This window comes from Agelaius tricolor, unplaced genomic scaffold (genome assembly GCF_023055355.1).
Source record: "Agelaius tricolor isolate 1412-34295 unplaced genomic scaffold, bAgeTri1.0.p SCAF_7, whole genome shotgun sequence".
NCBI lineage: Eukaryota > Metazoa > Chordata > Aves > Passeriformes > Icteridae > Agelaius > Agelaius tricolor.
In genome coordinates this window covers 16,858,731-16,873,007 of record NW_027269267.1, presented here as the reverse complement: position 1 = coordinate 16,873,007, position 14,277 = coordinate 16,858,731, and the positions used below count along the sequence as shown (strand labels likewise).

The following is a 14,277-nucleotide window of genomic DNA, read 5'->3' as shown; positions in this document are numbered from 1 at the left end:
AGATACTGATAGCCTCCAGTATTTTACAGAGGACTTGAGAGAACTCTGGCTAAATATGAAAGCATCTGTAAAACTCCAGAAGAGCGCTAAGCATTATAGTACAAAAATAATGTATGAAAGAGTTCTCCTTTGTGTTTTTACAGATCAAAAAGGAAAGTTCTTGGGAGAAAGGATTCTGGAGACCTTTCCGTAAGAAACAGATTGAGAGCTTCATCTGGGACCAGCAGCCAGCCTCCCACCAGCAGCACACTGCCTACCAGCAACATGCCACCAGCCAGCAGCGTGGGCACTCCCATCAGCAGTCAGAGGTCCCCCGGGCTCATATACAGGAATGCCAAAAAGTCCAACACATCCAATGAGGAGTTTAAGCTACTGCTCCTTAAAAAGGGCAGCCGATCTGATTCCAGCTACAGGATGTCTGCCACAGAAATTCTGAAAAGTCCGATTCTGCCCAAGTCTCCCGGAGAGCTGACAGCAGACGCCCTTCAAAGCACGGAAGAGTCTCCTCCCACAACAAGCCCTGATGCATTATCGCCGCTCTCCCCTTGCTCCCCCAGGGTCAACACGGAAGGATTCTCCTCCAAGAACTTCCCCATGTCGGCATCGTCGCGGGTGGGGCGGTCGCGGGCCCCGCCGGCGGCCAGCAGCAGCCGGTACAGCGTGCGCTGCCGGCTCTACAACACCCCCATGCAGGCCATCTCCGAGGGGGACACCGAGAACTCGGACGGCAGCCCCCACGACGATCGCTCTTCTCAAAGCTCTACATAGGCTGTGTGGGTGCCAGGACCGGGCTGCCAACACCACTCGAGCTCTTAAGGATGTCAGCGTTAGAGGCCAATGCTGTAGCAATCACAAAACAAAAGGAACAAAAAGAAGAAAAAGAGAACAATCACAGGGCAATATCAATGCTTCGAAATGTGTTTGCGTTTGGAAGACACTGGGGAAACAAAAGGACTACAGCTGTAGCTATTTATTACACTACATTTTCTAAAAGGATGAAGAAATGCTATGCCTGTTCTGTTTTCTTTTGGCTTCATTTGGTTTATCCCACTCTCATTTCCATTGTCACTGTAGATTTCAAGACTATTCACTTTCCATAGAGTTAAAGGTGACTTTGGGTGGGTTTTTTCCCAGAAGCTGCCCATCTATAGAAACAAATCCCTCACTGTAGTGCTTCCCTAGGGAGAAAACAAAAACAAAAACAAAAACAAAAAAAGAAAATGCTCTTGAGAATTGGTATTTTTCTACACTAAAATGAGCTGAAACAAACTTTAGAAAAAATTAACAAACATATGTAAATATCATATTTTTGATAAAAATTTGTAAATAGAATTATCAAAAAGTGGACATGGCAAACGATTTACTGCATAACAGCTTTGTTTATAGAAGACAAATGAATTCAATTGTAATAACTGTATTCTGTGAATACCATTTTCATATCAAACATGAAACATGGCCACCAATAACTACTTTCAGTGTGACAGGCCTGAAAGATGGCATTGAGCAGTGGAAAGCAGGAATTTTCCAACTTAGTTAAGGAAATGGAAAGGCTGACTGTGAGGGGATTAAAGAAACCATTTGTCTTTCTAAGGCAGCTCTAAAGAAGCTAACTGGAAAGCAGAGCTGGGAGGGTTACCGTGAGGATTGATGGGGAAGATGAGTGTGTTTCTGATAGAACAAAGCTGGGTCTGATGCTAAGCCCCAAAGGGTCCCACCCCACAGCCTCCCCTGGGCCTTTATTCTTGCAGGGATTGCTTCAGAGAGGATAGATGTGAGAGGAAACAGTACTTAACTTTCATATTCCTATTAGGCTATTGGGATACATAACACAGTCATAACCTGGTACCTATAATCTTTAAACACAATTAGTTTCTGGTTCGTAAAGGAAACAAATAAATTATAAGCATGCAAGAAGCGCTTTCCATTTATCAGTAAATATCTGCAATGAGTTTTCAGTGAAGCTTTCTCTTTGTGCTGATGAGATTCATGCTACCTAAATATTTACAAAAATGACACTGTGAAAACGTAGCTGGGAAATAGGTATGTGTATGCATTATTTATATTCATTGCTGAGCTGAGGAGGGGAAAGCTCCAGTTCATTGTGCCAGCCACGTACAGTAGGGATCTTGTCTGGGTTTACCAGAAACACAGAACAGGGTGAGGGACTGGGTTGGGGTGGGAAAGGAGATAAATCAAAGTAGCTGCTTTGATACAAATGAAGGCAGGGAGATAAAAGCTGAATTACTTGAAGTTACTTGAATATTTTCATCTTAAAACCACAAGAACCCATGAGTTGCTTTATACTTTTAATTTTTAAACAGAATAAAACCAACAGGCCTGATTCTCCTTTGGGCCACCAAAATTTCCACCAATGTAGCCCCATCTGTGCCACTTAGAGGACAAGGCCCTCTTTAGCCAAAACTCGTGCAGTTGACATTGGTTGCTGTAGTATATGGTTAGGAAAAGAGGAAAGGTTAGTGCAGAGAAAATAGTGAAGGAAGAATGGAGTATGCAGTAGGACAGGTCAAGTAGGATGGCAGAAAGAGCATTCTTTGGTATAAAGGAATCAGCTAAAAGCTGGCTTTAAGCATAAGTAAAGGACTGGAGGCGGGATGTGTGAATTCAGTTTTGGGTTGGTTTTTTTTTCTTTTAATCATGTAACGCATAAAGCTGAGAGTTATTAAAAGAAGGTAGATCATGTTTTAAAGAGGAAGGTTCTATCTAAAACTGTTACAATTTCAAGGATTCAAAGCAAATCAGAACCGTTTAACATATCCAAAATGTTATTCCCCAGAAGGTCCACATCTGATGTTGTCTAGTGATTACCACAAGACATGTATTACTCAGTTTCCCACTGTCCCCTCCTGTGTAGCCTGGTTGCATTCAGTTGATGAGGTAGAGTCACTGTGCATGTGATAAGTGTGTTGGGATGAGGGGTGATCCATCAGTTGAAGGGCTGCAAAATCGTCTAAAATAGTTTTTAAAAACATAATGGGAGAAAGGTTTTGGAAACAAAAGGCTAATCACATTAGTAGCTTAGGTAGGAAAATAAGTCTGAATACAAGTGAAGTGGATGATTGAGAATGTTTTAGGACGAAATGTTTAGCATATAACAAACCACCTTCTGGAGAATATGAGAAAAGCTAGTTTAGATAATGGGCAGAAAATCCTTAGTTTGTCATCTTCAGTCATTTTCCACAAAAATTTTACCAGAAGCACTTTTACAAAATGCTTAATAGTCCTGAGTTAAATAGTCATTCAAAAAAGTTAAGAGAATACAGCTGAATTGACTTTGATGATACCATTGTTTATTACCAATCAATAACTTCACAGACACCCTAAATAAATATGTATACACTAGGTTGGTTTTTTTTACCAGAATAATGAGGCAATATTTCACATACAGAACAAACACAAAAGAATCCCACTGGAGTACAGTCTCCTTTTGCTTAATTTTCTAATTTATATTTAGCAGATTGAAACCCAAACAGATTCCAAATTCTCTATGAACAAAAGAGTAGAGAACAAACGTGGGAGTCAGAGGAAGATGAATGGCGGGGAGACCTGTAGCATTCTGAGTGTGCCATTAAGGCACCAGAGGACAGGCCACAGAGCGAAGGGAACATCACTCACCCCTTGAGACAGGGTACAGAACGTGCCTCAGGTAACTGCTGAACCGTCATTTCAACCTACTGTTCTGTTGCTTGCACTGATATTATGAAAATTATTTCTTAAGTTATGCAGCTGTGTTCTGAAAAATAACATCTTCCCCTTTTCTTCTTTGTTTTTTTTCTTTTTTTTTTTGCCTTTCTGTTTTTGTTGTTGTAGCAGCATAGAGGGCGAGGGATAGTTGTAGCAAATAAAGCATATGTTTGCTTTTGCCAAAGGTCGGTGATTGAGTGCATTTGCTGCAATGGTGGCAGATAGAGAAATACTGTAGGTTATGACTTAAAGAATTTTAAAAAATTTAAGAAGGTTACAGTGTAACTATTTTGGTACTAGCACCAGTTCATGCTGGCAGAAAAGACAATGGTTTATGGACTTGCATCCATTTTGTATTTTTGTAATATTTGTAAATACGAACTTTTTAAATTGTTGCAAATATGGTTTCTTTTGTAAAATGTTTTCAAAGTTTACATTAAATCCAAGCCTTTGTATATTTTAGAGCTGTGCAACACTTCAAGTCTTGTATTTATTTTTAGTAAAAACGGTGACAGTTTCATTGTGAACCCCTCTCAAAAAATGTGTTGGAAAAGTTTGATTACCTAGAAAGTGTGTATAGAAACTGCAAATAAACGTGACTGCAATTAAATCACACGTTCTCTTTACTTTCTTGTAGTGAGATGTGAAGTCTAATCTACAGACTACAAGTATGCTATTTCCCAAGGTCACCTTCAGCACATTACCATTTCAAACCTATTTAATTCTGCTTTATCTTCTACTGATTTTTCATAAATTGAGTAAAGAAAAAATGTCTATCCAAAATGTCACTGACTTTAAGTGCCCACCAGTACAACTTTGCCAGAATCTAGTAACTGCTGAATTCGCCCCATGGCTTTTACAGGTAAGAAGAAGCTGAGAGAAAAAAAGCTGGGATGAAAAATGGAGAGACCACTACTTTATCTTCAGCTAGAAAAGGAAACAAATTGCAACACTTCAGACTCAAGACATCGAGAATCCAGGGGCTGGATCTTATCAGATAAAGCAATCCTTGGGAAAAAACGGAGGCCGCCACAGATTATGAATACAAACTCTGAAGAGCAAACACTACTTCATTTTAAAATTCTTCAGTTACCAGGAGATTGAGATGTCAGGACATGGAAGCTAAGTGTTTAAACAATAGCCCCTCACAGGTCTCTTTGAAAATGGATATAAAAATGTACATCATGAAACTCTGGTTTCAGCTGTCATCTTGTAAGTAGCCTTGAAACACTGTACTTGGTGCTTAAAAAACACATATGGAAAAGAAGTCTGAGATGTGCAGGTCTGGTGTTATAGAAAGCATGACAACAGAGGAACTTTGGGGAATGCTGCTGCAGGGCTATCTGCAATGGTAGTTTGCAACAGTACGAGGATTGCCCCAATGATGTGGTACCCTTAGAGCAGTCTCCAAGTGTGACTCAGCTGGCATAACATTTAACCAAATGGTCACATCGTTAATGATTATGTAGATAATTTCCTGTGCTCTTGTGTGCCTTTCCCCTCCCAAAACCACAGGTAAGGAAGATCTGCAGGAAAAGTTTAGCCCATAGGGGCAGACATAAGCTGGTTTTCCATCTGCCTGTTGTACATCTCTATTTCTTCATGCTCAGTAAAGAAAAGACTAAACATTAAACTACGTAAAATATACCCAGTGTTTTTTTATATATGCAAGGTGTCAGGTCCCAAGAGGGCAATCCTGGGCTACCTGGTCTGGGATAGCCACAAAATGTTGTATCCTAGAGGGCAGTCATGGACTGCCTACTCAGAGGTACATCTGGGATACCCTTGAGCTAAATTATGGTGAAACAATGCCAAATAAACAATCCAGAAGTTTTATTTATAGCAGCAATTTTTTAAATCTTATGATAGGCTAATCAGCTTGTTGCAGCAATGATTTAAATATTTCTGAACAGACCATGGATTGACCTTTTTAGGAGAGGATGAAAGGAAGAAGGAATCCACAATTGTGGATCTTGCTGTAGTCTGTTTCAAAATATTCTTGCTCTTTCAGTATTCATTACTCTCTCATGGTGGGTACCACCAATAAATCAGAGCAGTTAAGTTGCTACCCAGCAAGCCCAAGACTCATTGGGTGACTCACACCCACATGAGCATCCTAGGATAGAAAGGGGAGTTAAGGTCTCCTTCTCCACTGAGCCGTCTTCTCTTTTCTGTCTTCTCTTCTTCACACTCACTGTTAACACTTCTCTGTCCTTGTCTGGTGGCCTGCTGCAATGCTTGGGACATACGGTCTTACCCACTTTTGTGGGATCCACCGCAGCCCCAGGGGCAAGAATATGCAGGCGTACTCACGGCCCAATGTCACTGGTTTGCATGGCCCCTCAATCTTACCACCTTCGGGGTTCCAAACTAACACAGGGGGATGTTCTTAGACCCTGTGATTGCCATGAAGGGAGACACATCTGACCACTAGGAGATTCAAATAAATAAAATAAATATGAACCGCAATATCTCCTCTTTGTTGAATCCAACCCAGTCCCAAAAGGGGATGGCCCAAACATCCTCGAGAGACACCCTCGGAAAGTGTAGGAATAGCTAGGGAACAAACCTTTTTACCAACCCCTTACTAAACTTCTTCCCACCTCTCAGCAGGGTACCCACAACTTGGTTATAAACCTCTCTCTCCTGTGTGAACAGTTGCGGGATTTGTCCTCCCCGCAAGGGAGTTCCTGGGCAGGTGCGGTCAGAGCGGCCTCCACGAGGTTGGAGGGAGCAGCCCTCCCAGCCCACCTTGCACTTGGGCGTGGATGGATACTCCTCTTCCCGACCAGTTGAAGAAGGAGGGCTCTAGACACCACTGAGGGTCCAGCTGGGTTTATCGTAGGAAAGTCAGAAGGTCCAGGAGGGAAGGGGGGCAGGGACACCACCACAGCCGAAGGGGAGCTAGTGGCAGAGCCCAGAACAGGGCTGGGGCCAGGGTTTATAACAGGAAGAAGGTGGGCAGAGTTAGGGTACAAACAGCCAACAGGAAGAGGGATCAGAGGAGGAGTCGAGATGGGGTGATGATGGGTACACCAATGGGAGTGGGGGGAGAGGGTGGTCTCACAGCACAATCCAATGGCGGAATGAGGGACAGAGAACCTTCTGGAAATGGGGGAGCGGGCTACAGCTGACTGACAATCAGACTGAAGTGTCCTCCCAAGGCACCTCCGCCCCATCCTCCCTGTGGTCCCCTCCCACAAACGGTCGCACGCCCATCCCGTCAGCACAGCAACAATCTGCCCTCCCCTGCGGTAAAATGCAGAACTTAAAAGGGCCCAGTGACCACCCTCAACTCCTTTCCCCTTGGGGCACCAACCCCCCTTCTTCACACTATCTGGGGTGACGGGGTGCTATGCACAGCCTATTAGGTGGCTTTTAGCTTTGTGGCTCCCAGTCTGCTACGTCACCCCCGGGAGCACCACTAATCAGAAAGTGGCGTGCTTCACACAGGGCCGCTGACATCAAGGAGCGGTGCATCCACACCCCCTTGCACCGAAAACAACAAAAATCGTCCATTCCAGAGAAGTAAAACAACAATAATGACTCCACCTGTGAGCTCCCAGTCCATAGGGCCAACTCACCACTCTGTTGGCCACTGGAACAAAAAACCACAGGAGAGGTCCTCTACCCTGAAGCAATCCTCCTGGGCGTAGGAGGGCTTCCACTTCACCCCTGGGAGTACCACCAACCAAAACGTGGTGTGTTCACCCAGGGGCACTGATGCACCAAAAGGCTTTAGGACAGCTGCTCTGAGAGGTGCTGAAGGGCCCCATGTTGGGTGCCAGCTGATGTGGTGCCAGAGTCCACCGCTAGCTGCCGGCACCAGGCCAAGAGCTGGCTGTTCCCTGAAAGCGGTTTGGAATCCAGCTTGGAGCAATTGCTCTATGGCACAGATGATTAGACAACGAGACCAGAGGCAAAGTAGGGGTCTCTCATGTAGGTTCCAAGGACGTTTACTCAATGAAGGATCCAGAAACGAAAGATGAACAACACGGGTGGTATATACAGGGAAGGTCTAAGGGGAGCATACAATTCTTTATCCAACAGGGAGAAGATGGGGGAAGACCAACACGTGGGGTATACATCACTTAGACCAAAAGGGTACCCAAGGGGAGGGAAACAGTTCAAATAAACCAATGGGGCCTTGAGGACTAGGGGATTTCCAAAGAGGAGGTCCAAGCAGGGGGCTGCTACAAGGAGGGATTGACAGCTGGGTAAGTGGAGTGACAGGGAACATTCTGGAATAAAGGGTAGGTCCAGATCAGGATGACAATTTAGGGGGAGGATATACCTCAGGAATGAGCTAACAATATAGGGTGAAAGGAACAAACCATTAAAGAAAAAAACACACCACAACAATCTAGTCTTCTTAAAGCCTTTAGTCACAAACATGGATGAATATCCCTTCCAACAAGCAGCACAATCCCTCTCTTCTTGGTCCCAAGGCTCTTTTGTGTTCACATATACATTTAAAGCCTGACATATCCCATCTTCCAAAGACCTGTATCTTGGCCAATATAATGGGTCTGATCTAATGGGTTCTTTAGTCCATTTGAATATACAATATTGAAGCATCCTTTCCTTATCCTTCCCGTGAGTACAAGACATCTCCTCTTGTCCCCAGTCTCTGAAAATCCTCCCCAAAGGACTGTCAGGATACATGCTCAGAGTGGAGTCTTTCAAACCCTCTCCACTCCTCTTAGTCTTCCTGCTGCAGCTATTTCCCATCTTACAATATTCCCTTAGGACTCTTGCAGACACTCAAGAACTCAAGAACTCACTTTGTCTCTTCACAGGCTGTATCCCTTGCAGAATGAAGGAACTGCAGTTAGAAGGACTCCAGTCGCTTCACACGCAATTCCTTGTCTCAAATGCACATACTTAATCCTGCTCCCCCCAGGCCACACAGGTAATGCTTAACAGTCAGTTTTCTTATGTGGGTGCTGTGCACCCACAGGTGTTAACAGCTATCGCGCGTTAACTCTACTCTCTCCCTCTCTTCCTTTCCCCTTTTTGCTTTTAAAGTCCCCTATCCAGCTCTCACCTGCATGTCCCATGAGGTATGACCGTAAGTCAAGGGCTGCTAAACCCAGCAGGGTGCACCTTCCCCCCAATCTTGATGTCCCACCCTGCACAGCCAGAAGTTAAGGATCCTGGACAAGCCTCCAAATTGTGAGAAATAACTATTTTTCCAATAGAATTGAGAGGGGACCAAGTTTTGAAGCAAAAATTATTTATTAGTACCAACAAATCAGCTGAGTCCAGTTTGTTTCTCCTCGAACGGGTAAACACACACCATTAAAATGGCAACCTTTTTATACCCTTTTGTGGCTGAGGGGGGGCTTCCTGTCCCCTTACCTATTGGTTGGGTACTCAGGAACATACACTGTCACCCAACTGCCTACCCTTCCCCCAAAACCTTTCCCCTCCCCTGCATCCTTTTCCCTCTTTTGGTTTTAGCTTTAACTTTGCTTCTTTATGGTTCCCAACGACACTTAACAGGTCCAAGAAACAGATCAAACCACACCTAAACTACAGAAAACAAGAAATAGAAAACAAAATTAATGCTTTTCCTACTTCTACTCTGTATTCCTTTTGGGCTGAAGCAAAATGCTATTTCCTCTCTCACATCAACTAGAAAACTATTTTCAGATGTATAGGACATTCTAAGAATCTCTAAGGATATAGTATTCAATGCCTAAGTAGTTAAGTTGATTTACATATTTAAAAGGCTGGCACAGGACTATTATACTATTAGTAGTATTTAATGTTCATCCTTTAAATGTTCTCCTTTCAGGATGTACCTCTTTTTTGGTACTCATTAAAGGCTTACTCAGCAGCAGTCAGATGCCCTACCAGTTGAAGTATCCTGCATCTCTCACTCTGCTACTTCACTTCTTAAGTTGTTTCTTGGTACCCAGTTTAGCCTGTACAGCTTCTAAGGACCTCTTCCCAAATAATTCTTTTCAGGGACTGCTTCCTTACACCCAGACAAAATGATGACCTAACATAACAAAGTTCCTCTGTTTCTGTAGATAACAAAAAATAAAGGCAATTCTGGCACTCCTGTTATGTTAGTTTTAACAGATGACTGCCTGCAGTCTTTGGGAATTACAGATGCAACTTGTGTGATCCGCTTCAGTCTTGCTTCTCCAAGAATCTTTGGTCAGTGTCTACACAGCATGACCGACAACTTCTGGAATATGCTAAAGGATTCTCCCGTAGATCAGGAACATACAAAGACAGAATCAGACATTCTTCTGCAGATGAGGAAAATACGAAGGCCCTATCATTCTGATAACAGAACATGTCAGGCACCTCTGATTCTGCACTATTTTAAGCACACAGAAGCTGAAATTCCACAAGAACTCCATGGTTTTACTGTCAAGATTCTCAAACCTGAAGATGAGAAACTTTCAAGACCACTCCGTGCCTATCTTAAAATATTTCATGTTTGTGTCCAGACTGTCTTCAAATTAATTTACAAGTAAGCGCAACTCAGAATGTACCTGATGAAAGTATACAAATATCAGAAAGTGTGACAGTACTAATGCCTAAACATTTTTGCTTACTGTACATTTCTCATATCCTTGTAACTTTGTAGACTACTAATACACAGTTATAGCCTCTAGTATTCTTCCTACCCTTTTCCCTCACTTCTTAGAACAGTAAGCTAACCCTTCTACTAAATTTAGGATTCTCTTTAGTCTTTTTAGTCCAGCAAGGGCACTTTGTTTTGCACCACATACTGCAGCCATACTAAAATGAAGGGCTAAAAATTCAGGGGAGCGCTCCAATGGGGCAGAACCTGGGGGAAAATGATCAAACTGACTGCTCTTCTAACTTGACAGTATCTGTTAAATATATCAATTAACTGACATTATAAAAATTGTACCAATCTGTGCCACTGCACACCGGAACCCATGCTAGCTCGATTCACTTCGGCCGAGCAGGGGGTGTGGGGAACTGCCTTGCTGAGGGTAAAGCCAGAAGCAGAACCTTAGAGCCAGCAGTGCTCTACACGGAAAGACTGTTTCTCAGCAGCAGGGTAGTGACTGGGTAAAGCAGGTAGAGAAAACTCTCTACTGATGAAGCTCTAAACAGCTTATTAGTGTTGGACTGGTCAGGACACTGACAGCCCAAAGCCCCTCTGTCCACAGGGTTTTAAGCTACAGCAGGATAGGGGGTGGACACAAATTGATATCCAATAAGGTGGCACTAGAGGCAGAAATAAGGGGCAGAAACCAACCAGGATAGGGGGAGGAGGAAAGTCTCTGCCGGGGATTGGTCTAGGTGGAGAGTGGCGGGGAATGTTCTGGAAAAAGGGGCAGGGTTGCCTTGACAGGCAGGGAAGACGGGCCAGGGTTGCCTTTATTGGCAGGGAAGGGTATGGAACAAAGAGATGAGATACCTTGAGGGACAGATGGAAGGGAGGGTACAATTTGGGGGGGGGGGGCGGGGGGATGAAATGGAACTAGCCTTTAATACAACAAAAGGAACCACAACAAATCTGATTCCATTTCTGCCCATTACCATGGGGGCACCTGGAAGCTTCCATTAAAGATCTGCTTTTTGTATTATCTATATTAATATTGTCTGGAAAGTTGTTGCAGTGTGATGCCATTTCCTGTTTCACCTATCCCAACCCCTCAGGTGTGCCAACCTCTCCTTTCCCTTTTGCCCTCCTGCTAAGAGCTGTCCATCAATCTTAACATTCCAGCAGGGTCATGGTGTGGTTGGCAGAAGTTCAAAAGATGCCACTCAGGTCCGGGCTCATTGGCCTGTCCAAGTGTCTTTATCCCTTGAGCCTTCCCCTCCTCACACCTGGTTGGCCCTCACCTGTCCCTTCCCCTCCCCCTGTCCCCGGGGCTTAAAAGGAGACGGGACCACGCGGTCGGGATTCTACTGGGAGCTGTTACAAGATTCAGAGGTCTATCATCCTTGAATAAAACTCTGGATTACAACTCTACGATAGAATCCTCTCCTTTTCTCTTTACTGTCGCCTGAACCTTTTCCACCAGAGGTAAACTGAGTTTCTACTATGCCTGGATTTGTTCCGAGTGCCCAGCTGCAGCACCCAGCCGGCCAAAGGTATCTCTGAGGTGAAACACCACAGCTGCCGCCTTTGGTCCTGCAGCAAGGGTCAGACGAGGCCAGGCACGTCCCACCCGGAAATATTTGGATTAATATTCCATAGAAAGTGTTTTTCTTTCTCAATTCAGGCAACAGCACTGCCTCTCCACATTGTGAATGCAGCAAACTTTGGTTGAGTAATAGATAAACAATAGTGCGGAGAAGCTGGCATATTACTATGTGAGAAAACCCCTTTTCAAAAGGTTCAGATGGTAGCAATTCCACCAAATGAAGAAGAAAATTTTGTCTTTAAGGTCACAGTTAAATATATAGATGAAGGCAAAATAAATCTACTAAACAAAACAAGTTAGTAGCTACTAACTATAAAAGTTGCTACTAACAAAAGTTTGTAGCAGTCAGTCGCTTCAACTACTAGCCAGGTTTAAGCACCTTCCACCTCTGGCTGAGGAATTTGTAGTTTATAAAGTGAAACCCACTGACAATGAAACTGAATGGAACCCAAGGGTGAGCCATTTTATTTATCACAAAAGTAAACTACATCATGCAAAAGGAGCACAGATTCTGGCAAATACAGCTTGGATTTACCCAGTGGTCTGGGTTACCAGCCTTTCCAGTATGAAGGTGTGGTTTAATGAATACAATATTCCTCCTGAGATTCTGTCTACAGATCTGGCAACTGACAATCCAGATCATATAACAGAATTCAGAAATTGTGCAAACACACTCAAGTATTGGATCACACAAAGAACTTGGAGCCTTTACTGCCTGCAGTGCAGAATTCCTACATGTAACTCCAACATCAGCAGCCCCACATCACCTCCTGTGTTAGTGCATCAAGCAGCACTCAGCAAGCAGAAGCATAAAGCAGGATACAGCTGGTCTAGAGAATGCATCCAATCCACAGAATGGCAATAAAATTCTACTGAAAACTCTTAATTCTTCTGAAACTACTACTAGGAATCATCCATGTGATGGTTTAGCTCAAACTAAGGAAACAGAAGACTCTACATCAGAATAATGTGCTTGTTCTGGAGACAAACTTTATTTGCCTGACCTGGAACTGCATCAGTCTATATTTGCAGAAAATCTACATGCATAAATTACAGTAAAAAAGCTATTATTGTTCTCATAAAAGAGAAAAAAAGGAGCATGATGCACATTACTACAGAACCAGAATACCCATATGTCTTTGCATTTTGAACACTGAGCATGAAGATGAAAGACTTTTCCAGTCAGTATTGCAAAACTGCATTTCACTTCTGCAGAGGCTGACGAATGGGTGACTCCTCAGAAGACAGTGCTACAGGAAGTAAGTTTGGAGATAGATCTTTGATAAGAATTTCACGTTTCAAAATACTGTCTCTTGCACCATGCAAAGGAAACAGCTGTAATTCTTAATTAAAAATGTTACAAATTAAAAAAATATTAAGGAGTATTAAAGAGTCAGAAAGTGAGATAGACTGGTGGAACCCAGGTCTGACCACCCTGAGACAGCAGCAGCCAGCAGAAATAATTCAAGATCAAGGGGATCGATCTATCCATTTCCCATCAAGGAGAAGGTAGCAGCTGTAAAGAATGCAGCAAGGGAGGGTAGTCCATGCTGGGGATAGCAAGCACCACCCTTTTTTCCCCACCTCATTTCCCAAGGTCCCTCTGCACAAGAGCAAGAGGTTTTGCACGTGGAAAGCCAGCCAAAAGCTGAAGAGAATAAAGGTCCAGTTGCACTAAAGGTGCCACCACCATCAGAAAAGAAATAAGAAAGCCTGTGGGTAAGAACTGCAGACCAAGGCAACAAAGGGAATCTTGTGATTGATGTCTATCTAGTACAGGCGGCCTGATTAAATGAAGCCTATGGACAAAGCCTGCTCACAGGCTCTTGTTCTGCTGGAAAAACAGCACAAGCTGCAGGTGATTCAGGAGACTCCTGGACCCAGGGAACCCAAGCTCCCCCACAACACTTCAATTTTACCCTCAGACACATGCCCCCCTCACCCCTTGAGACCCCCCAGCTCTATGGTCTCTCCAGCACCTGGCCAGGATTCCCCTGGTCCTCAGTAGCAAGGTGCCCCTTTAAACACACTCCTGACTCTGGGCCTCCTCTCCACTTGCTGAGCCATCCAGTTTTACCTTTATTAGTGCTCACACATTCACTCACACACCTGCACTCCAGAACTGCACCACAGGCACATGGGCCCTCTGACATGTCTGACCCCCATACACAAATGTATGCACATATCCCAGAGAAAAGCTAAAAAAACATTTACTATCACCAGAGTCTTATTCCTCTCCAATTCACCTCAATCCACCCCTTTTCCCTGATTTTTATTAACTTCCTAAACAGAACTTTCCACACATCTCCTTCACTTTCTTTAAAAGCTCTTGGTTGAACCTGCAGGGATTGCTCTTCTTTTGCCTGAATTGTACTTTCTTTGATCCTGCAGGCTGTCGTAGGCCACTTTGCTGCCCCAAGCCATGAGC

General features: G+C 43.8%; 3 protein-coding genes across 7 annotated transcripts in view; all 3 read left to right on the top strand.

The window, feature by feature from the left end:
• NHS (NHS actin remodeling regulator) overlaps window positions 1–4,312 on the top strand; it is a 244,054-nt gene extending 239,742 nt beyond the window's left edge. For all 5 annotated transcript variants that reach the window (XM_071430470.1, XM_071430467.1, XM_071430466.1 and 2 more), the window contains one exon: window positions 144–4,312. In XM_071430470.1, coding sequence (XP_071286571.1) covers window positions 144–768 — 625 coding nt within the window. In that variant the 3' untranslated portion in view covers window positions 769–4,312. The remainder of the gene's footprint in view (window positions 1–143) is intronic.
• Window positions 4,313–8,767: 4,455 nt separating this feature from the next.
• On the top strand, window positions 8,768–10,309 carry LOC139591895 (putative ATP-dependent RNA helicase TDRD12). The gene is given in 3 exon segments (XM_071431122.1): window positions 8,768–8,773; window positions 9,741–10,158; window positions 10,161–10,309. Coding segments are annotated over 3 exon segments (573 nt in total).
• A 319-nt stretch (window positions 10,310–10,628) lies between these two features.
• Window positions 10,629–13,022, top strand: LOC139591894 (putative ATP-dependent RNA helicase TDRD12). Its single transcript, XM_071431121.1, is given in 5 exon segments — window positions 10,629–10,685; window positions 11,994–12,148; window positions 12,195–12,496; window positions 12,499–12,562; window positions 12,658–13,022. Coding segments are annotated over 5 exon segments (738 nt in total). The 3' UTR covers window positions 12,818–13,022.
• Window positions 13,023–14,277: the final 1,255 nt, after the last annotated feature.